This window comes from Fukomys damarensis, unplaced genomic scaffold (assembly GCF_012274545.1).
Source record: "Fukomys damarensis isolate Sample0158 unplaced genomic scaffold, DMR_v1.0_HiC HiC_scaffold_4, whole genome shotgun sequence".
NCBI lineage: Eukaryota > Metazoa > Chordata > Mammalia > Rodentia > Bathyergidae > Fukomys > Fukomys damarensis.
In genome coordinates this window covers 34,535,275-34,561,204 of record NW_022900916.1, presented here as the reverse complement: position 1 = coordinate 34,561,204, position 25,930 = coordinate 34,535,275, and the positions used below count along the sequence as shown (strand labels likewise).

The window sequence follows — 25,930 nt, the reverse complement described above, 5'->3', positions numbered from 1 at the left end:
GGGGGCGCCCGCGCAGCTGCCTTCCCGGCGCTTGAGCGATGGCAGCTGGGTCGGGAGCAGGCGTGGTTCTCCTTCCAACGGTGGTTCAGGGCCCGGCCTACCTCCAGGCGCTTGAGCGATGGCCTGGGATTTTTTCTTTACTGCATTTCTCTTTTTGGTTTCACTACTGGCAGACAGATATATGTGATGTCCAATTATATAAAGCCTATTATTTTCTATGCTTATTTAAAAACACTGAAGGAAAACTATGAAGATCTATTATGAGAAGAAAATAAATTTACATGATTGCATAAAACATAAATGTATGTGATTACATAAAGCAAGCAGATTTTAGATGATTCTGACTCTCCCAGGATTTGGAAAGTTGAGCTAAAGCTTACAGCAGAAGATATAAAGAAATTAAATGTTCAGCTCAATAGAAACACCCATTAATTTGATAATTCCAATAAATTCATTAATTTGAAAAGAATTTATTATTTAAAATACTAATGGAAAATCCATGCAATCGATAAAATTCAACACACAGTATATTAGAACTAAATGATTCAAAGCATGTGTTGCAAGATAAATCTTGCCCTGCTCCTTATATTCCGGAAAGGAACAGGGTTTGAATAGGAAAAGAGTCCAAAAATGACTAAGATAAATCTCAGGAGTTAGAAATAAACAAGTAACAGTCTGCCATTTGTGGCACAGTCTTTGTAGTAGGCATACCTGATTTAAACACACATACACACAAGAAAAAAAATAAGTATATTCAACCAACAGTTACCTTCACTCATATATAAGGAAAATTTATCTTAAGACTGCCTTTAAAATAGTGTTATCTATCTACATACCTAGCAGGATAACTGTGGCTACTAATACATTAAAGTTAATGAAGATGGCAAAATGAAAATTCTTAACTGCACATTCATAATCATAAATATTGCATCAGAAAGCACAGTGTTTCAAAGAGTCTGGCAACCTAAACATTAACAGCATCAAGCTAATGGTTTATTTTGTAGAATTACTGCTCCATTAGGATTTATATACCTTCGTAAATTTCTAATTTGAATGGTATAATATGCAAACAATGTCCATTTTATTGTTTGCTTCACAATAAGCATTCATAGAATCCAGCTCCATGTTCCATTCTTTGTGAAAACAAACATCAATACTGGCCTGCAAAGCTGTAACAGTAACAGACATGCTCATAATTCATATTCTACAGCTTTAACATTTTTAGGCCGACAATTCGTAAAACCAGTATTGAGAATCAAATACATCTAGCATTTCATGTCTTAATAACCTGAATAACAGTTGCAGGATCTCAAAAACCCTCTAGGAAAATAACATCTATAATTTAAATTAAAAAATAATAATTACCCCTGGATATTGCTTTTTGATGCATAGCTTAATTTTTTGTTTCAAAAATGGATATATTCTGTTCACTGGGAATAACACTATAAATTAAACAGCATTACCTCTCCAGCCCTAAATGAAGTACAAAAACAACCCAAACCTGTTTTCCATGTAATCCAAAGAGTCAAAGGTTTCTTTAGAAGGAGTGATGAAACACACAAAAGACCAAGCTGGAAATGAGAGTTTAAGTCTGTTCTTGGCTTTGCCACAAATTAGTTTTTGTGAATTTGCTCCAAACACTTCACTGCTTTAGGCCAAGGTGATCTCATCTGTAAAATTGGGACTCAAACTACCAAATCTCTAATACTCCTTCCCCTACAATAACTGGGTTAAATAGGAAACTGATGGACTGAAGTCAAGCTTGAGCCCCCACTCGCTCCGGGAACCCACTAAAATAAAGGTAAAGAAATGAGTTTATCACAGGCAAATACACTGTCAGTTGTTTTCCTTGAAGTGACAATGTATTCATTTACAAAAATTGTCTTTCAGGTATCCACCCAGCAAAATATTGTACCAGAATAGCCTGTAGGCTTTACAAAGCAAAGCGGGGGGCGGTGCTAAAAGAAGACAATATTGTGCAGGCTTGGCTAGGCAAACATCTGCAGATGTTTAATAGAAACTTGTTCACTATTTGATTTGTTGAATCAAACACAAGTCATTTGGTAAAAATAAGTCACCAACTTTAAGAGTAGGCTGGGGAATATTTAGAAGAAACATACACACACATTGTAAAATCATATACAATCTAAGTATAAATACTATGACTTCTACCCCAAAAGAAGACAGAGAGACAGACCTCACAACATATATATAGCTCCCAATTCTCCAACCCACTGCCACCATCATCAGGATTTTGTTCCCAGTTCCTCCTCTACAGAAAACCCGGGGCCATCACTTGCCAAAAGCATGTTGCTCATAAAGGAAAGAACTAGCTATTCATTATAATATTATACTGGCTATGAAGTTTCTGTTTCATTGTTTGAGCTCCATTTTTCTATTTTCTGATCAACCATATGATGTTATTTTTGTTTAATTTCTTTCCCAAATCAAGTGGCCTCTAGGTATAACCCAAACTAAGAAAATCCATCAATTTACCAGATAGTAGATCCACATTGACTTAATCTTTATATTAAAAGAGTAGAAGAGGCCAAGGCATCTAAAACAGCTCCTACCATTAAGAAGACAACAGCAGATCTGATTCACTTAAGTTGTGTTATTCGGATTCTGGATGAAGAAAACGAAATAAAGTCAACTGTAGTTAAGGAGGTAGGTGGGACCTGAGGAAGCTCCTACATAAGATGGAAAGAAAAACAAAATTGGTTTGTAGGTAAAGACAGGAAGGTAAATTAGGCTAAATTTGGGCAACCTTGGAAACTAGGCAAGATTTGTAAATGTTAAGAAATGGCATCAGGGACAGTTGTAAAACCTGGGAAAATTTTAACAAAATAATGTGGTATCGGAAATTTAATCTGATCAAGATTTGCAGACAAACCTGGGAGGGAAAGTATAAGGCATCAAGTGATTCTCTAAGTTTAGCTCCACCATTGAGCTGAAAGCAGCAGCATCTCCAGGGAATTTGTTAAAGACCTACAGAATCTGGAGATGGATCCCACAGGGTGTTTGTAACAAGTGCTCCAGGTGATCCTTTCACACAATGAAGTCTGAGAGCCACTGGCAAATGATGCTGAGGTTCTCAAGCAGAAGAATGGCTGTGAAGATGGAGTCTAGGGCACAACACCTTTCACTGGGAAAAAAACTGATCATCTAAGACTGAGAGATGAGAAAGAAAGGTGTCATAGATGCGCCAAACACCTGAAACTTAATATCCATGATAATCAATTAAGTAAATAAGGTGAAGCTGCTGGGGAAGAAGGCTAATGAGCTCAGTTTCAGACACATTCAATTGAAGGTAATGGTAGAACCACCGTGTGGAATTGTAGGCAATTAGATTTTGGAACCTAAAGCTCAGATCTGATTTGAGACGGCCAGAAATGCTGATCTGGGACTGAGCTCAATAAATTCTCCAGAAAAATCTATGTAAAGGAAAAAAGTTAAAGACTAAAGAATAGGCCTTAAATTCATCAGATAAAGGAGTACAGTAAAAGAAACATCACTAGGGACAAAGAATAAATGGAATACAAAGGAAGAAATGATCCAAGATGGCTCATATAAAAGTGATAAATAGATTTCATCCCATGTGCCAATTCTGATCAACTGGCAGTAGTTTCCTAGGGTGCTAGTGACCTGAGGCCAAGTTCAGGTTCACTGAATTAATGTCTATGCTGGGCAGAGAAGGAAGACCTGGCAGCATGGCTGACAATTACCTATCATTCCATGGAATGCATGTAAATTAGACTGTGTGAACATCAGGAATCAGTGGGAGAGCGATGAAAAAGAGTAATTACAGGCCTGTTCAACAAGTTTAGAAATGAAAAAAAGGGGGTGGAAAATTATAAATAAAAGATAATTTCACAAATAGCAGAACTGCCTTTTGAAAGGCAGATATAATCAATAATATATTACTAAAGATATTGATGAATGCTAATCATTACATCTCCAAAGAAAATTAGAGAATACAATATATATATATCATTCATAAAGACCAGATTTTTAATGAATAGTAACAGACTAAATTAGCTTTAATATATTATACTCTGGTCCATTTTCTAAATGACCATTCTGATTCAGGTTTCATAGTACTTTTTAAAGGATATTTCATAACAGTAAAACAGAGGACAAGACTATTTTTACATGCTAAAAAAAAAAAAAAAAAAAAGCTTTAACCAAGACTAATATCCTCACCTGAATTATTTGCTTTGGTGAATAGAACATAAAATACCATTTAATATCTAAATTTATAAATCAATCTGCTCTCTTCCTATTGTTATGAACTAGTATGTGCTTTTCAGACAACATATGGTATAATCCCAAAATCTATTATACAGTAAAATTCCTGAATTCAACTTAGCAACTACTTAGTTCTTTAGGCTCTGACCAACATTACTTTCTATGGGAGGCTTTAAATTTATCTTTGTATATAAAGTGCAAGCAAAGCAAAAGACTCTAAAGTATGAAAATAAAATCTATCTTCTAATCTATCTAACTCTCTACAGTCCTGGAAAAAGACAGCTAAGCCCTACCTCAAGACTTTTATTCTTATGAATGAAAATAAAATTTGTGACTCAATTATAACCTTCTTTATAAAGATAAGTAGACCTCTATGTCTACACAGTGGACCTGTATAGACAACAGAAACAGTACAAGCATCCCACACTGTCAGACCTCTGTGCTTCAGTGACTTCCTTTATAGCCCTTTAGGGCTGAGATGCTAAAAAGGACCTATTTAACACACGTCGCTAACCACTGCAGAACAATGGCTCCTCCTGGGAAGTTTTAAAAAAGCAATTCAGATTTTATACCCATGCTTAATTTATATTTTATTTATGATGGTTCAAATACATTAAAATGCCAGGACAGCATAGTACATACTGGTATATTTTTCATTATGCTATACTGCAATATCCTGAGCTTTGTTTTTTATTTAATTCACATGTGATAATTAGATAAGCCTCTTTTGAAGTCAGATTATAATATCTAGGGCTCTGTTTTTTGTCCATCTGAAGTAACAAATCTCCACTTCATGTTCAGAAAACACCATTTCAGCATATTCAAAAGTAGTTATAATCTCTAATAAAACCAAAGTCATTCTCTATGAAGCACTGAGGAAGCTTTATGACTTAGAAGATCACAGTTTATTTTACCATCTTTAAAATACAAGACTATGCACAAGGATTTCAAGACCAAAACATGATGTTGACTTTCACTTAAATGAAAGAATATATTTAACCTTTATCAGCAAAATAAATTATCAACAGTAAAGTCAGTCTGCACAGAACATCACAATAAAAAAAATTATTCTGATTATAAGCATAATGATCCACAAATCTCCTTGACACCAGTGTTATATAGCAGAAAGTGATGGAATTTCTCTTATCATCAAGTGGCATTTCATTTTTGTAATTTACTCTATGTATTATGGGTGTCATTCCTGTAGAACCCTTGAGATCATATAAAATTGCAAAGAAAAAGGGGGTTTCCATTCAGGCCAGTGGTTCAAAAAAGGGAGTCTTCATTCAGGGCAATGGATCTCACCTTTCTAAGACCTAATTCTGCTTTTTGTTGATTTTTGTTTTACCTTCTGGGATGCAACTCAGGTCCCCACACATACTACACAAGTGTTCAACCTCTGTGCTACACCCTAGTCCTTTTTAAAAGCAGACATGTAATTACTATCCTGATATGAAACAAATAATCCAACACAAATTTGTGATCGATATAATGCAAGTGTAATATTTTAAAGGAAATTAATTTATAAACTTACAATAAGACAATAGCATTTCACTATGCAAATGCTGAACTATAGAAGATGTAATAAAAGCCTAAACAATGAGTGTATATGTTAAACCACCACACATGCAAAAGTTCTAGGTACTGCTACACAGCAATTGCACTTCTGGAAAACTCAGTAATTTTACAGCCATTTTCCAGGCTGGGTAAACAGGTTTTCAAATGCAAGAATTTAATGGGACACTAAGGAGTTGAGGACACAAGACAATTCTTTGATGTGTAAAACTACCCCAGATATTGCCAGATATCCAGATGCCTACTGTGCAGCTAGAGACCAAAAGCTTCCCCAACAAATGTCTCAAGTGCCTGAAGTGGTACAGTCCTTTCTAGAAACTGCCCCACTACTGAGCAGCATTCTTTTAGCTAGGATAAAATATTCACTCTGATGAAAAAAGAAAACGCAATGCATGACCACTGACAGTTGAATAATCCTCTAACATTATTATAGATCTTTCAAATACAGATAAAAATTTGGAGATGACAACAAAATGCTTTCCTTCACCCTGATCTATACCTATAGGTGCCCAAGTATTATTTACTAGCTTCCTCTAACTCCATATTCACTAAAAACATATTTTCCTAATCTCACAGAGATCCTGAATTTTCTTAAGGTATACAAAATGACTGCTAATTTTCAAATTGTCTGTTTTGTTTTTTCCTGTCCTGATATTTCAAGCTGTATTCTAGAAAGATGAGGGCTTCATGACTAATTCAGTGCAAATAGAGAAGGTACGTATAGATTGTAGCCTAAAGAAAGATCCCAGGTAGCTCTGCCGATATTACAAAAATGCACACAGATAGATACCAGAGAGATACAAAGTAAAACTCATCTTCCCACAAACCACTCAAATGCTTTCATTATGAAACATTTATACATATTTCCAGGTTAGTCTTTAAAAGAACAATTTCCCAAACACAGATTTATTTTTAAGCTGACACACTTCCCATCAAAACTATCTATATCTCATAGCTCTTGACCAATTAAAACTAAATGTTTCTTTCATAAGTGACAATATCACTATGAACAATGAACAAACAGTTCAATAAAACCATATTATTTTTATATTGAAGGAAAATGAGAAAAAGATTTAAAGTTACTTACTCCAAATCAACTTATAATGATTCACAGAGATTCATTTTTGAAAATAAGGAAGTGAAGGGTTTAGTAAGGAATAATTTCTCCATAAACAACCAAAATAAATTACTTTCACAATACCATGTAATATGAAACTATCAAGAATAAATGAAAGGAAGGCAGCTAGAATGATTACAATATAAGCATATATGATATTTTTAAAGAAATGTATTTAAAAAATAAATAAATAAAATAAAATAAATGTATTTAGAATTCTTTTCAAGCACCTTGAGTAACAGGGTCCAGTTTTTTAAAAACAGATACCAGGTAGAAATTCCTAGGAGAACTACCATATTTTAATGATACTAATAATTACAAAATCAACTGATTCTCCACAAATAATTTCCAACATACATAATGATTTCATAAAATAATCCACTAAGTAACCTTAGAGTTTTCTCTCAGGACATTTTCTTAACAAAACCCTCCCCAACTCTCATTCTATACCCATTTCCCACCAGTTAGTGTAAGTAAACGTCTTCTCTAATTCTGTAACAAATTATAAATTAAATTATCCCAAATAAAAGTTAACTACGTTTTAACACTTCTAAATGGTTTTAACATATTTTATCTCATTTATATAGTTATTTATAAAGAATTTAACAGGAAGAAATTAATCTAATAAGGCATTATATATCTAATAAAAAAAAATCTTTAAAAAGAACATTTATTTAAAATGGTCAGATTTAGCTGCGCATGATGGCACATGCCTGCAAATTTAGCACTAAGAGAAGCTGAGGCAGGAGAAACCTATGTTTGAGCTTAGCATGGGAATTTAGCAACTCAGGTTCTCAAAACTTTAAAAAAAAATTTTTTTTTAAAGGACTGGATTCAATCCCTCACACTGAGGGGGAAATGTTCAAATTTAAATTTACATGCATCTGAAATGAGCTATGAAGTTTTAAGAATGGTATAACATAATACATGGAAGACTTTCATTTTACATTGACAACTATTGTGTATATGTGTTGTGGGGAATTGTGTATAAATCACAGGATTGCCAAGATATATGGCATATTTGATTCAACTAAAGTAGATAAACAGAGCTTGATAAGAAGTACAGCAAAACAAATTTTAAAATATAATCAGTTTTACAAAGCTCCATATTCTCCCGACTACCCTCTATGACTTAATTTGTAACTTATAAATTAACAGTAAAGTTTCTCTTATAGATGAAATGTAGCAAACTGAAGAGGTATGTAAAGGTCAAAAATGGACACCACTACACTGAAACACAATGCAACTGAAAAACCACTAGCATTTTATTTTTAAAATCCTGTGCTATTGCATAATATTTCAGTGGATAATACATTTTGTTAAAAAAAAAAAACCGTTTAAGCCATACATTCTTCAGTATGTCAACATACTAGGAATTGCAATTTTTTTAAATCTATGGAAAAGATTACATAAGAAAAAGAATTTGTGATGTATCTTTCATTAGGACTCAGGACCTGGCTTGATATCTAAGTCCAATTACAAAAATATTTTAGCTTCTGATCACCGAGGCGCATATATCTACTATAAATGAATTTGATTTGACAGTAACAAGAATTAATTTCAATCTCTTTCACTGCCTTTGAACACTGCTGAAGTCACAGATTAGGATGAATGATAAGACAAAAGGGTAAAGTAAAATTGATATTGATCAAGTATCATTTTGATGGCCAGCTTAAATGCCTATTAAATTTTCCTCCTATAAACATGAAGGCTGGTGGCAAAGGCAAAAATGCAGACAAAATTACCAGCACTGGGAAAAAAACACACAAGGAAAACAAGAAGTATACACATATATATGGCCTGCAATGATACATGTCAAAATATTAAGCATTATGTCTGAATTGGGGAGAAAACAATCATTTTCTTTTCTTTTGGTATGTTTGACTGTATTTTTTATCAAAAACACAACTGTCCTTCATATTATTTGTTATTTTTAAACAATGCAAAAATAAGCAAAATTCTAGTTTTTAAAAACACCTTTATCAGGTGTGATGACACACATCCATAGGCCCAGCAACTCAGGAAGCTGAGACAAGAGGACTGCTTAAGCTCAGGTTCAAGACAATCTGAGCAATGTTGCAAGATCTCATCTCCTTAAAAACTTTAAAAAGAAAAGGGATAAAAACATTATCATCGATTTAATCATGAAATCAAATATACAAATTATGCATTTAGCTGACAGAAGTTCAAACTACACTTAGAACCCAAAAAAGAATTGGCTGAGATTAAAATGCGGGAAAGTGAGCACTATAGGATTGAAGAAAGCAGAACCACGTTTTTTTCCTTTTTACCCCATGGTCGTGCTGCCCACATCTCATTATAATAATTTGTGTTCTTAAAAGAAAACTCTGTTGAAGTAATAAATACAATCACATACCTTTATTACAATAATGTTTGGGGATTTGGAATTTATAGCACACAATTTCATATGTTTGCTATCAAGAAGCATACCACACAAGGGCTATTTGCTGAAGAATTCCCATCTGTACCTGAAAACAATTAACACTGAGAATGGCTGAAAAAAAATACTCAGTGAATACAGGCAGAAAAGAAGGTGGCTCTTGGAAAACTACAACTATTCCTCTTTTCACTGTAGTTTTTCAAGTAACACTTAAAAATTTTGTCTTCCATTTATGTTTTTCAATTGATGACACCAATCACCCTAGTATGATGAATGATATGTTACCAAGGACAGCTGATGAAAAATTCTTGGCCACTGACTTAAGCAATCAGCAGAGGTTAGGCTAAGCCAGATAAAAGGAATGAAAGATAACCAGATACTATTTTCTATATCATGCAACAAATATCCCCCAACATAACAGTGGCCAGGCTCTTTGGAGATCCACATCTTACATGTAGTAGTCACTGCCCCCTACACACACACACAAATCACATTTCAAAAAATCATTCTATAAATTATCCATTTTGCCTGTGATATAGAGACCTATTCCTTTTATTCCAAAAGGCTTAAACTACGTGTGTGCATAAAACTTTGAATGTAAATTAAACTATATTATATTCATCATTATATTCTTTGCTGCCACCAGCAAAATAAAGCATTTAATGTTCTTTGCTTGCTGATTAGATTTATGCTTGGTAGGAAATACATATCAAAATTTAGCTTTGCTTCCTTAAAATGGAATCTGACAACTTCTCACTGGGGTTTTTTGGCCTGAAGTGTGTCTGGAAAAAGCTATTACTTAACATACCAAACTTCTTTTTTTTTTTTTAGTTGCTTAGTCAAGGCACCCACTGCAATCAATTGCTAAAATGAAAAGTTTTTAAATATCTTTTTGCGGGTATATCTCCATAACAAATATGGAAAACCATTATTTTCCACAAATCCTTCAAGTCAAGATAGATATGATGAATAACAGAACATAACAGGAGATACCATAGCTTTATTTTGCATTTAATCTTCATCTTATTTATTTGGATTTTTAAAGAAAATTAACCTAAATTATTCATTCCTTACAGGAACACAGCAATTCTCAGGTACTGTTTATGCTGTTTCAGATATAAATTGAAAATATCAAGTCTTTGCAATTTTTCATGCTGATAAATCAGGAGTAACTAAAATTCAAACAGGAATTTATACATGTGAAAAAATAAAGTCTCTGTAACCAAAATATTCCAACACAACTGCTCTATTTTGAAAAGAACTTGTATATTAGTGTTGCCAGCATTTCCAACACTTAAAGTCTTGACTATATCCTTTCCACTCTAATCTGGGACTCCTAAGTAAATTACGAATGCCAAGTAACAATAGTGCAGGCCCCTGAAGCAGCATGCTAGTCTCCAACTTCATTATCTTTCTCGGTTTCTGGCTGAGAGCATGGCTGGCCAGAATGACCACCATTTTTCACTTGTAGTGAAGGACTACCTGCTAACTAGTCTAGCTAAAATGATGTGAGTGGAAGTTGTACATGAAGCTTGCAAGTCAACTGCCCTTGATATAGGCTTGGCCAAAGGGGCAAATCACTTCAGACCACATGGATGAGGGAATCGTATAGAGGAACAAAAAAACCAGGAGATTGAGGCCAATACCAAGGAATCATCAAATTATTCAAAATGCTATATGAAAGAAAAATTATCTAACTTTTCAAAACTATGGTCTCCATTACAAGAGCAGAACCTGTATTACAGCCCACATGCCCTACTAAAACATGGCAGACATTCAAAGTTCTAATCTACCCTTTCTTTAAAAAAAAAAAAAAAAAAAGTCCAAAAACACAGTTAGGATAAGAAACAGCTAAAAAATGAGCTGTGCTAGATATGCCCAAAGACCTCTAAAAGACCAGAAGGCAGATGCCTATCTTTGATTCAGGAAGGACTCTTTTTTTATTATCTCCCTCCATATGTGCATAATAAGAGTACTCTGGAAAACCAGAGATGCTTTCTCCATCCAAGGGTAGTAAACCATAAAGCAAGTTACTCAATTTATGTAGAAGAGCAGTTTTATCATTTCTAAAATAAGAGACATGAATTAAATCACTTCTAATGACCCCTTCAGTTAGCATAATTTTGAAACTGTGGTGCACTACCCATGCCATCACAGTGACCAGCCAAGAATGTTACCTGTAAAATCAGATCCCCTACATCTAAAACTCAGCTTTGCCACATGTTATATGTATTCTTGGTCAAGTAACATCAGCTTTCTTAGGACCCTGTTTCCTGGTCTACAAACTGGGTATGATAAAAGCAACCACATTAATAGGTTTATTTCAAGAATTATATTCACTTTCTGCTAATACAAATACCTTCCCAGACTACTTTTTAGATTCCATAAACCTATTTTACTCAAAACCCTATACAAGAGATCCTCAAATTTCAAATAATGAGGAACATATTGATTACACATCGTTATGACTATCTTTTCTACTAACCCAATTCTGCTTCCATTCAGTCATGTTTCCTTTTTAGTAATAATCTGACATAATCTCCAAAGTCTAATAATTCGCTTTGTCCACCACTCTTCCAAAGCTAAACCTTCATAAGAAAATGTCTCAGCTATTAGGAAATTTGTTGAGAACATCATTGGAGCAATGCTCTTAACTTTTTCCTTTTCTTTTCTCATAGAGCATTCTATATCACATTGGCAAGGATCCAGCACAAATCCTCTTAAATCTTCATTAATGTTTTCTTTTATTGCAAACTCAGTAAGCAGAACTATACACACAAAACTTGAACCATCCTTTCCTTGCTGTACCCATCCCAAGAAATCACTCCCCCTTAGTCTGCAGATAAAATATGGGAATTCCTAATATCCCAAACAAAGAACTTTACTAATTTAATATTCTCAGTGATATTCTACCAGTCCCTAAGGGCACTTCAACTATCAGCTAAAAAATAAACATTAGCATGGATCTGCATCAGTCTGGTTGGGTATAAGTTAAGTGAAATGTGACAACATAAGAGGAGCTAGTAATGCTTTTGGCATCAATGTAAAGTTCTGTAAGAAAACAATTATTTTAAGCATGCAATGACAGACTTGTTATATTCTTAAGAAATGCAAATTATATCCAAGGGGCCCTTTTTTCCAATATAGCTATGTCCAAATTTATAACAGATGTAAATGGAGAGCTATAATCCACTTAAACATATTCACTTAACAACAAGCTTGGTTGAAATATGTCCATTTTTTTTAAAGAGCAATATTTGTACTTTTACAATCTTAAAAATACTTCTATTAATCACATGGCCGTAATATTCCTGTATTTTCCTAAGACTCTCAAACTATCTATATTAGTCCATTTTCATTACTTTAACAAAATGCCTTAGGCAGGCTAACTTTCTGAAGAAGAAAAGTTAAGTTAGCCAATAGTTTTAGAAGTTGACAATCTGAGATAGTGTAGTACCCTTTGGTTTGGCCTCTCATAAAGACCTAACAGGTAAATAGCAAGCATCACAATGTAGGAAGGAAAATGGAAGTAAGAGAACACATTACATAAGAGGAAGCAATTCAAGGTCCATTGAGAGTTACTTTAACTCCTGCCCATGCCTGCTCCCCAGTGACCTAAGGACCTCCCAGTAGGCCCCAACTTTTTTTAAAGGTTCACCTCTCTGCACCACTACTCTAGGAAACAAGATCCCAACACATGAACAAACCTTTGGGGCATGCTCAAACCATGTCCAAACCTAAGCACTCTCTTAGGTTCCCCCATTAAGTGGTTCTCACAAATACTGTTGCTTTAAAACTCCTTGCTGCACAGGGCAGAATTCAAAGGCTTAATGCCAACAGAACAACCTCTAAGAGTGTCGCGTACTGCTTGCTACCTCCAGACAACCACAGCAACCTCTTCTACTCAAATCATCCTTTCCCTGAAAATGAAGTGGGGAGCTTGGCACTCCTGTAAGGTGATACTCATCATTACAATAACTCTGCGATAACACAGGAAACCAAGCAAGGCCAATATACTGCTGAAATCACTCAAAACTAGCTGGCTGAGGTCTGTGCCAATGTGCACACATTTCCATACAGTCATTCTCTGATGCAGAAACTGAGATGTTTCAACTTCCTGCCCAATGCTCTTCTTCCTGATATACATTCCAACAGACAACTACATTTCTCAACATTTTTAGAGGTGCAAAATTTTTACAAGAACACAATCTTAAGAAACTGTTTCTCTGGTAGTTTTTAAAACATCTGTAATGTATATATACTACATAAGATATTTTAAGCTTAAAATGCTTTAAATTACTAACATTATTAAAATCATGACAAAGTTTACTGTAATAACTTTTTTGGAGGGGGTACCAGGGATCAACTCACTTATGAAACAGGCACAGTGCCACTGAGCTAAATCCCTGGCCCTGTAATAACTTTTTTATAGCACTTAAAATAAATGAAGATAGACTTGTTCCAGTCTTTAATTATTTAAAAAATTCAAAAGTGACAGTGTGTTTGGAGTCAAATAGTACAATCACACGTTGATATCCACAGGGAATTGGTTCCAAGGTCCCATGGATGCCAAAATCTGTGGCTGCTTGAATTCCTTATATAAAATAGCACAGTACCTACATATAACTTACACATATCTGCTCATAAACTTTAAATAACCTCTAAATTATTTATAAAACCTAATATAATGTCAATACTTTGTAAATAGCATCACACTGTATTTAGAGAATAGTCAGTAGGAAGACAAGTCTGTACATGTTCAGGATAGTCACAAAATTTTTTCAAAATATTTTCAATACAGAAGGACAAATGTATTTTTCAATGTAGATGAAAATGACTTACCTGGTACAGTATCAAAAATAGATAAAAACCATTTTCACAGCCTAATGCTCAGAATTCTTATACACTATACTTAAGGATGTCATCTGGTTTAATGTGTGTGTTTATTTAACTTGCATGTTTTATTTCTAAATGATAAAAGATTTCAAGGTTATATTTGCGGTTGCAAATAGCCTTGGGGAGATGGCTTTTATTCACAATATATGAAAAGGAAAATTGAATATAATAATCATCAAGTCTTCCTTTTTTACCATTACGCATTAAAATATTAGACACACCCAAATGTACTACAAGAGAATTTTTAAGAAAGGAGTACATCTTATCAACTGAGTGAAAAGCATCCTGAAGCTAATTTTCATTTTTATGATACTCATTAATCTGCTTTTCAGCATCAATGTCCCATATGTTTCCAGACTTTAACCAGTAACCCATTATGGGCATAAATTAAATATTACATGACTACAAATAAAAACTTTAAGCTATATAATAAATGTCTAATCACCGTGGCAGGTAGCAACATGTGTGATAAGCCAACTGTGTGATAAAGAAACTGAGGGGCCAAAGTCCATTTGTCTGAAATACACTAACAGTCACAAAACTCCTTAACCACTCCAAGAAAAGATTTAAATAACTGATTGTTAACAGAAATTAAAATATCTTCCATTTGAATTTTCAACAGCATGTGGTCTCCAAAAACAATTTCATTTAAGCCCCTTATTGAGAATAATACAAAATGCCAACCTAAACAGACCAGGCATCTTTCAAATATTCCCTAGAAGATAAATGCTTATATTTTCAGGTTTCACACATTTCCTAATAGGATACAGCAAAATAAAAGTTAATGGATGAAGTAGGTAATTATCCCATTTTTTTTAAGTAATTGTAAAAGAAGTACCACAAGAAAATTAACTAATGTACTATATTTTGTTACTGTAACAATATTTGAGGATAGATACATTACAAAAAAGAAATTTATTAGCTCACAGTTCTGGAAGTTAGGCATGTCACCAGCATCAACTGGGCTCTGGTGAAGACCTCTCTGCAGAAAGCATCACAACGATGGCAATGTGTTAAGAAAGGGATAGATCACATTGCAAAATGGGGAAGAGTCAGAGCTCAAAGAGGGGCCAGGTTGGCTCTTAACAACTCTCTCCCAAGAAGAACTACATCAATCCTTTCCCTACACCCTCCATGACCTAATCACTTCCCACTGGACCTCTTCTCTCAAAAAGTTTCCACACTGGGGACCAAGCTGCCAACACAAGAATCCTGGAAGGACATACTTAAACCACATCCAAACCAGAGCAAGTGTGATCCAATTTAGAAACCACATGTGAAATAATCTCTCCTTTGATAAACAAGAGTTAGTATTCTTCAGCACTGCCGTAGGCAAGAAACTGTTATAAAAATTCAGGCCAAAATTTTTGCAAGCTATTTGCACATAGTACAAAAACACTGGTAAGTGTTGAAAATGACTAGAAATATAACAAATTAGGGGTCTGAAAGAGCAGAGGTAGAGAATGCAGCAAAAAGATGCCTAGCAAATAGATTTGCAGAACAAACTTCAAAGAGAGAATCCAGGATTGACTGAAGGTGTGGCATGCAGCCTCTGCTCCGGGAAGGGCAAGAGGCTGTGAGCAGGGCCAGTCACAGAGCCTCCCAAGGACCCCCAAGCCTTCAGTGATGACCTATGAAGCACCCAGACAAAGCAAAGCCTCACATTTCTTGTACACTGTGGGACTGGGAAAGCTCAGCTGCTCTGCTGAGTGGTAAATATGGTTGGTGGAGGTATTTTCCCTTTACCTAAAGCTTTTTCTGTCAATACCATCCAAGTTACTCATTACAGTATTTCTTGAGCTACAACCAAGTCAGACAGGCCTACCTAACAGTTTAGTTTCCCACCTAAAGGGGTGTTAATAAAAGGTTTTTACATGGTTATCTCTTATTAACTAATGAAAGAATGAGTAGAATTAGGTTTTCAATAAGGACAGGAGCATCCATAATACATTTAAACTGTCCCACATGACAACTGCTAAAGAGGTTCAGACCTAAACATGAGAAGGAATAAAAGAAACCTTTTCAGGCTCACATGCTGCACAGAAGAACCAGGCTACTGTGTGCTCCCTGACATTCTACTTCAGGTCCTGTCTCTGCCCTCTCCACCAGTCATCATCGTGGGAGAGCTGAAACGCTTCATGACAGTCAATCATCCTCAGGAAAACAAACTGCCCAAAAGGAACCCAGTACAGAAGACAAAGGCTTTTTAACAACAACAAAAAAAAAAAAAAACAAAACCCCAATATAATCATGTGAGGAAGGTAGAAAAATGATTACAAAGCTGACTGCTAAAAAATACAAATTATAGGTCCTACAATTTAAATTAAACCAAATTTTAATTTTTACCCTCAAGAATCTCACAACATATGTACACCTTAATTCTTTTTTGCTAGTGAACCCTGATTCAATTAGCATACGTCTTTCAGTTTTATTATTCATCTAGCCAACTCTTACTAAGTGTCTTCTATGTGCCAGGTATGCAGGTTGCATAAATGTGTCCATACATAAAATACAGCACGGTCAAATGTAGTATCCGTTATGATTTCAACCTAAAATGGCAACCCCCAAATCTCATGTATTTAGAAAGTGAGTGGATTATGGGGGAGATACAACTGACCTCCTTTTAAGTGGGGTCTGGCTGGAATAGGCAAGTCACTGGGGCATGGTCTGGAAGAATTTATCTTCTTCCACAGCTCCCCTTCTCGTTCTTCTTCCTGTCTACTATGCCTTAATCAACTCTTCTCTGCCATGCCCCTCTGTCATTGCTGCCTTGCCTTGAAGCCAGCCAACTATGGACTGAAATGTGAGCGAAAATAAACCTCTCCTTTTAGTTGCAAGTACTGGGAATGTGTCTCAGCCACTACAGAAGTAACTAAGACACAATGTTAACCTGAGAATCAAGGATTCTATAAACTTGGATGGGGGGCATCTTCAATTCATTAACTCCTAAATGAAAGTGAGAATTTTTTTAGGTTATGAATGATGGCCCAAAACCAAATAGCAATGAACTACAGTGTCTATGATTTGCCACCAAAAGAAAGCAGACATTTATTAACATATTGTATCAACAGTTTCAGACATCTCCACATATTCATGCTTGTCCCTATTTTGGAAGTAACAGCAACTAATACAACCAATATCAGAATTTTTTATTTAATATGCTAATAAGTAAATATACACTCCAAGTATGTTTTTTTTAGTATTTTGAAAATGTCATTATATATGACATGTGGTGGAAATAAGCAGAGAATTTTTAAATTTAAAAATTTTATTACAGTAAAAAATATACTGCCATTAATCCACCTCAAAATAGTCTCCCTTTCTTCAAACATCTCATCATTCTTACCACTTTCTGAAGCAGTTCTGGAAGTCCTCTTTCTTTACTGTCTTTACAAGAGATGATCAAAACTCTAGTGAATACTGCTCCCAAGTGGCATTCAACAGAAAGACAGGCTCATAAAAGCATACATTGTGGGGTTTTTTTTTCACCTTATTCACCAGATCTGGCACTGTGTGACTTCTAGCTCTTCCCCAAATTCCAAAGAGGCATGAAAGTTAAATGCTTTCAATTGATTCAGAATATCAAGGCAGTGACAACCATGTAACTAAAGATACTCATGCTAGAGGACTTCCAGAACTGCTTCAGAAAGTGGCAAAAATGATGGGATAAGTGCGTTCAAAGCAAGAGGGAGTACTTTGAGGGGGATTAATGGCAATGTAACTATAGTGACTTTTAGTTTAAACATTCACTGTATTTTTTGATCACACCATATAACTGGTGTCCTTACTAATACTATGGAGTTTCTATACTGTATTTTAAAACACCACTCAGGGAATGAATCCAAAGGCTTCACCAGAATGTCAAAATAGACTGTGCCCCCCTCAAAAAAAAAAATAATAATAAGGTTAAGAACCTTTCATCTAGTAACAATTACAAGTTTGAAATAAAGACACACATTTTAAACCCAGTCATTGTTACTTGTGATACATAGTATGTCATTTACCCTATTAGAGCCTCAGTTTCCTCATCTGTATATGTTCCTAGGGGCAGTGAGGATGTGATAATTAAGGCAAACAGTATGAATTAAATGTTAAATGAAGCCAGATTATGGCACAGATGCTATAGTTAATGGTAAATGTGCAGTCAGTGTGGCTCTTTTTAAAAGATCTAATCAGTTTCACAGTCAAAGCAAAGGTAAAACCTTTTATCGTTTTATTAATCCTCCTCTCCTGGAAGACATGTGAAATGGCTTCACCATGTCTTCCAAGTAGTCTATGGTTCTGGGTTACCAGAATATTTACCATCCACCTGCTTCTGGAGTTCTCTGATACATCCTATGAGGAAAAGCATCACACGTGCGGAAAGCTCCTGACTGTGATCCAAGCCAATTGCTGGATGTGAAATTCAAGCTAAACCTGGACTTTCCTAATCTTCCTTACCTTACGGATGGCAAGAATAAAACCACCCAGAGCAATGCCACCTTGCACTACATCACTCACAAGCACAGCATGTGTGGTTAGACTGAGAAAGAAAAGATTCGGGTGGACATAATGGAAAATCAAATAATGGATTTCCACGTGCAGCTGGTGCAACTTTCTGACCATGAAAAACTGAAACCTCAGTACCTGGAACAGCTACCTGGACAATTAAAACAATTTTCCTTATTCCTGGGGAATAACTCATGGTTTGCAGAGGAAAAGCTCACCTTTGTGGGTCTTCTTACCTATGATGTCTTATACCAGAACCACATATTTGAACCCAAGTGCCAGGATGAGTTCCTAAATCTGAAGGATTTCGTGTGCCACTTGGAGGCTTTGGACAAAACAGCTTCCTACATGCAGTCTGATCGCCTGTCAATAACACAATGGCCTAGTGGGGCAGCAGTATATATGCTAAGCAAGAGACAGAACAGTACTGCTTTGTTTTTCCTGGCCTGTCCCTAGAAGGCCTGTACTCTCTTCTCCCCTATTTTCAATAAATAACACTTAAGTTAAAAAACGTCAAAATATATAATTGATATTGTGTAATAGGAAGAAAGGTCTAAAAAGTGGTGGAAGTGGGAGGAGAAGGGGAAAGGTAAGAGGGGGAAAGAAAAAATATGAGGAAAGGAAAAACATGAAAACAAAGTCTTTGTAAATAGGTAGGGTGGAGGGTATGAAGAGAGGGCAGAGGGAATGGGGAAAAATAAGAACCAAGATACATTATGTAAAGGTACAAGATCCCAATGATGAATGTAACTGTACTGTGTAACTAAATTGTACCAATAAACTAAAACATCTAAATAAAAAAATTTTAATTAAAAAAACACTTGATAGTTTTTTAATTCCAACCCTCAAAGAAAAAAAATCTTGCCCTCAGGTAATCTTAAAAAAATAATTCAAAAACAACTGAAATAACAATCAAAATATTAGTCAAGTTCAAAGAGTTACAGCTCGTTATTTCACAAAATCATTTAGTTTTTTTCACTTAAGAAATGTTAGCTCATCTGAGCTGAATCAACCAAAAAAGAACATAACAGACAATGAAAATGCAAGTGTGGTGTGTCCTTAAGCCCAAATCAGCCTCATTTTTTAATCTTTACCACAAAGCATAAAGTCAAATACAGTAGCTTTACTTTTAGCTCCAGTAGGTTACCCACTCAGAATCATTCAGTGGACAATCACTTCAAGACACAACAGCCATGAGCTATGGGGATAAATCTGGGGGTGGAAGGAGTAAGGGACATAATCTGTATCTGTCAGTACTCTGAAATTAGGCTGGGAAAATAACATTTACATGTAACTTTAATCCCAAAGCACCAACAGTTTTAATCCATCCCTGAGAATAAATTGAGTATGCTAAGGGGTAAATTAAAAAGTAATCAAGCCAAGCATGGTGGCACATGCCTGTGACCCCAGCACTCAAGAGGCTGAGGCAGGAGGATCACCAATAGTTTGAGGCCAGCCTAGGCTGCACAGTGAGCTAAAGGCCAGCCTGAAGTACAAAGTGAGACCCTGTATCAAAAAACAAAAACAAAAACAAACAAACAAAGGAATCAAGCTCCACAGGGATAATCAGCATAGGCCAAGACACTACTGATGAGGAATGAGAGGAAAGAGAGACTAATGGAGGAAAGAGAGGAGGGAAGACTAATAAAGGAAAGGCAATGAGACAGAAGGCAAACAAGAATCAAAGGCTAGCTTAGGTAGTAAGAGATTTCCCTTCTGAATTTGGTCAACAAAATAAGTAGTCATGAAGAGTTGGAAACTCACTACACCAAAGGGTAAGTGCAGGAAAATATCCCCCAAAATCATGATCCCCCAAAATCTCTTAGACAATAGCGTATTTAGAAAACAGCAAAGAAGCATATATACAAATTATTTCCCAAGTTGACCTCAAAATATACATAAATCCACAAACTAAGTGAGCACTTCAGGGTGTCTGAAAGCAAGAACCAGAGTGGGGATATACTGCAATTCTTGCCAAGAGTGGAAATTTTTAAAAATATGTATACAACCATCCTAAAGTTATACAGAATAAATGTATTAGTTTAAAGTGGTGGTGGTAAACCTATGGCATGCCTGTGATTGTGTTTTGAAGACAAAAGATGTTAGTGTATGAGTTGTTTTTCTGAACTAAAATCTCAGTATTCAGGTTTAAGTGGTACTTTGCAAAAATAGGTGAGTTCGGGGTTGTATTTGGGCAATCATCTCTAAAAGGTTCACTATCATGGTTTTAATGTTTTGGCTACTTGCCACCTTAGTAATACTTTTTCACTTTTGTAGCTCTGTATTTTAAAATTATTTCAAACTCACAGAAAAGTTACCAAAATATTACAAAAATCCACATGTACCTTTTACCGAGACTTCCAAACTAACATTTTACCAAGTAGCTTTGATCATTCTCTCTATGTGCAGCACATACACATGTATTTTCATTTGAATCACGTGGGAAAAAAGCTGCAGACATAATGCCTTTTACCTAAATATTGCAGGGTGATTTCCAAAACACAAGGTCTATAACTACAACTCAATGATTTCCAAAACACACGGTTATATAACTACAACTCCATGATCAAAACTGGGAAATTAACAGCAATATAACATTAATCTATAGATCTTATTCTATTTCATCAATTGTCTAACGTCTTGTAAAGAGTAAAAATTTTTTTATTCAAAACTAATCAGGATTATACACATTTAATTATCATATTTCTTTAAACATATGCTTTTTTTTTTTGAATACTGGGGATCGAACTCAGGTCATTGTGCTTGCAAGGCAAGCAGTGGAACCACTGAGTTAAATCCACAGCCCAACACATGATTTGTTTTTATTGCTAGTGCTGGGAACTGAACCCAGGGCCTCAAGTGTGCTAAGCAAAATGTCCTCAGCCTCCTTTTAATTTAATGAAGGCAAATTTAAATTTAATATATCCATAAAAAACAATTTATCTTACTTGTTTTTCAGTTTTTAAAAACACAACTGTATTTTTTTAATTAAGTGTAGAGAGGCTTACTTATACTTATTCACGTATATGAAGCATAGGACATGCTTTATCGCCCATTCCAATCCCACAAGACTATGCTGTAGTCTTGTGAGCTGCACTTATTCTCCCTTCTCATTCAATCACCAATACCTCCAAGATAACAAAGCATCACTCTTCTTTGTATCTCTTAGGATTTACAGATAACTACAAATGTTTGAAGGGCAAAGTACACCATATATTTGAAGTACAAAAGGTGGTTCAAAAGGATGAACAAATAAAACAAAACTATTCTTTTCAGGCTAAGCTTTCCAATAAGATTCTCCATGAGAGGACAGGGATTTGGCTCAGTGGTTCTGACGCCTGCCTCGCAAGCACAATCTGAGTTCGATCCCTGATACCATCAAAAAAAAAAGATTCTCCATGAGGTGCGGAGATTTAGCTCAATGGCACTCTGCCTGCTTTCCAAGAGCAAGGTCCTGAGTTCAATCCCTGATACCACAAAAAAAAAAAAAAGATTCTCCATGAAAGAGAGCAAAGAATTACACATTAAAACAAGTAGGTGATAACAGTGTCTGGACATAAAACACTATATTTAATTGTGGTGCTAAACATATAGAATAAAAAAAAACTCCATATTCCAACCCTGCATTACTAACTTCTGGACACACAGGGTCAAACTCCCTTTTATAGCTAGTATACTGCTGCCATAGGCCACTGATTCTAGTAAGATACATATGTATTCACATTTTAAAATCTCACACCAATGGCATCTTTCTGTCATTATGGGCTGGGTGGCAGTCATAACAGCTCATAATACTGTCTATGTAATAACAAAAATAATAGCATCAAAATATGCAGAATGAGTATCATCTGCTTGGGGGGGCACCCAAAAACCTGTTTTTAAGAAGCCAGCACTCTAACACCACAGAATATGAGTATGCAAAAATCACTGACAAGGACAACTCACAGAGAGTAACTCAGAAGATTTGAAAGTTTCAAGAATACTGTTAGCAATCCATTTCACTTCACTTTTCTTTATCTGTATTCGTCCAGTAAATATAAAATATACATTCTAATGGATACAAAAGCAGTTTATCACAGTTTGTCATTTCTTAGTGAAACAAAATAATGGTATAGGTCATAATTACTAGCATCTTAGACACAAAAGAACAGTTTTTCAAGCACAAAGAATACTGGCCAACATTCTTAGAGAGCTTCTTCAAAAACCCAAGCGAAGCCAGAAAGTCTAAAAGTATTAAAACCTGCCCACTTTAACTGCTCCAGACACTGAGACGGTCTTACAAGCCAGAAGAGCCCTGCGTCAATCACAGCCACTCCTCAAGGCTGCTTTTCACAAAGCAGGGTCTCTATCTCCACTAAGACATGCTCCAGACTCATAGCATAGCAGGGCAGGCACATAGCGTGGGGAGATGGCATGACACAAACACCCTTCAACCCAAAACACAGCTGGGATGTTAAATTTAGACCTACCAACCTTGACAGTTCCCTTTTAATTATAATTTTTTTCCCTAATTCTCTGGAGTTGTTTTTCCTTTTCCCCCTAAACCTGGAAGCTGCCAACTGCGTTTTTCTATTGGCCAAGTTATTCTAAGCATCATATCCAAATAAATTATTTTAAAGCAATGGATCTCTAAAAAACGCATAAAACTGTGAATGAATATTTAAAGATAAAGATGTATTTCAGACCAGGACAAATTTCAAAGACAGACAATTTTCAATTGATAAATGTTCAGATATATATTGGAATAAGCTGATAAATATATATCTATATAGATATATATAGATATATAGATGTATATCCTATGACTTATGTAATAAACATACATAACTCAAAAAAATCAAATCATTCAAAGAATTTTTCCCCCGGTACAAACATTAAGATACAAAGATGAATGAAATGGTTCTTATCTCAAAATCTCAAAATTAAAGGACTTTTTGGGCTAAAACAATCAATTTCACCATTTGACAGATTAAAAAACTAAGGCCCAGAGAAATTCAGAAATGTATTCAAGGTTAAAATAGCTAGTTGGTTATAAGGTGGGACAGAAGCACTTTCAATCAGCAATCCAGTGAGATACTAATTTAGTCCCTATTTATTAAAGTGTTCTAGGCACTAGGTTAACTTGAGATAGGTACCACTCAATTTTATAGAAAAGAAAACTTGTCATGATTCAGGACTGGCTGGTCCCAAGGCCAAAGTCCCCTCACAGCACCATCCTGCCTCTGCACTGGCCAATATACACACTGTAGCATCTCCCTGAAAAATGAGCTGACATGGTATAAAAGTAGTTCCATGTACACAAACTTAATAAATCCTCCCTGCTACATAAGGTTTAATGGGAGCAAAATGCAATAGTTAATACTCTTGAAGTAGACAAAAACAAAACCCACTACCTTCACATTTGGAGAAGTGAATGAACAAAAGCCAACAAAATTACATAATTATAACAATTAATTATTACAATTGCTTTGCTTTATTGTTCAGACATGCCAACCCGGAGCAAAATAACTAAGGAAGTTTGCATTTGATATTGAGCCTTTACTACAGGATATTTTATTGACTACTAAACTGTTAAAATGTCCATTCTAATTTATCTGTGGCTGATATGTTATTTTCATAAGTGACACGGACACACAGACACACACAGCTGTGTGTGGAGATGCACAGAAATGTTTGTCTCAACCAGCATTATAACAGACAATATTGAACTTAAATGCTGAAATCCAAAAATGCTAACTCACAAGGTATACAGAAAACATACAGAGAAGAGTCAAGCACGACTGCATGCTGGGGAAGGCACAAACCAAAGTTCATTTAACCTATTCATCATTAAATAGTGAAATGCTGTATGGGTTTTATGCTAACCCAGGAACCCACTGTAAGCTTGAAGAATTATTTCAACAGTATTTCCATATTATTTCTTTCTTTGGGAAAATACAACCTGAGTCTTTTTTCTCCAATATTTGGGATGGCCCAAGAAAGAGCAGTGGCATTAGAAAATAGCCCCCAACACCCTCAGACAACACAAACACAATAGAGGGCAGAGCTGAAGACACAGTCTTATTCCTCTATCATCCACACCTCTTCCACCCAGCTTATTTAATAGGTGTCTCAGAGCAGTCTCTTGGGTCATGCACAAGAGGAAAAGGGGCCTATTTGAGAAAACTGGGAGACTCTCCTACCAAATCCTGTGGCCTATCCCTGTCAATGGTCTAGTAAGCCTTCCATTCATTCTTAAGAGACACCTACTCATCTAGCCCAGGCCAAAGCACTGAGCATCACTCTGCTACCTGCAGCACAAGTCAAGAGAAATCAAATATAATGTTTTACTATTAAAATCTCTGAAGGAACCATAGTAACAATCAGAATCATATTGAGAAACCACCCACTGCCACTATTTGTGTTAAATCAGGTCAAATAGATCATATCAACCACCTCAAAACATTCAACTGAAGCATCATTTTCAAGATAGTTGTAATCATATGAAAAAGAAAAATGTACATATAATAATGGTAAATGTCCTAAAGGAGTACTCTGGTGATGGAGTGTCAAGAAAATAACTTTTAAGTTTTCTGAAGATGAATTCATCCAGGATTTCTCGTGGATAGATTGCATGACGAAATATCTTTTGGCTATGATCACTGTTCATTTTTCAAGAGTGCTAAATTTTGCATGATGAGCAAACCAGCATAGGTGCCTCCTGCTGTCTTATCAAAACAGAAACTAGCAGAAAAATGAAAAACACTTTAAACAATTTTCCTGGGTGCACATGTCTTATTAATTTGTATAGCTTCATAAATGCTTTAATATAAAGTACTTTAAAATGAAGCATCTGTTAATGAGAAGTATGAAATCAACTACCTAAAACTCAAACTATACCTACCTCTCTTATTCTAAAAGTGATAGAAAAATAGCATTATTCTACTTCAGCCAATGTAATATGTCTTTTTATTAAAACAACACAATAGTGTCCTTCATTTTCCCCATCAACCTCTACCACTAAAGCCAACGTGTCTGATTGTAAGCACCTATTCATCCTTCACAACACCACCTCTTCCATGAAGTCTACCCTGCTCTTCCCAGGCAGAGTTAGTCCTTATCCAATTAACTATGCTCTATGTGTACCTCCATCACAGCTCATGCTGCCTCACCCTGCTCTATTCATCTTTGAAACCTAGCACTGACTACAGTGTCTGGCACATAAC

At 35.4% G+C, this 25,930-nt stretch overlaps 2 protein-coding genes across 3 annotated transcripts in view; one reads left to right on the top strand and one right to left on the bottom strand.

The window, feature by feature from the left end:
* Positions 1–25,930, bottom strand: part of Chchd3 (coiled-coil-helix-coiled-coil-helix domain containing 3) — a 286,903-nt gene that overhangs the window by 235,411 nt on the left and 25,562 nt on the right. The gene's annotated exons all lie outside the window — the stretch shown is intronic.
* On the top strand, positions 18,333–19,181 carry LOC104853663 (glutathione S-transferase Mu 3-like). The gene is given in 2 exon segments (XM_033757982.1): positions 18,333–18,432; positions 18,580–19,181. Coding segments are annotated over 2 exon segments (702 nt in total).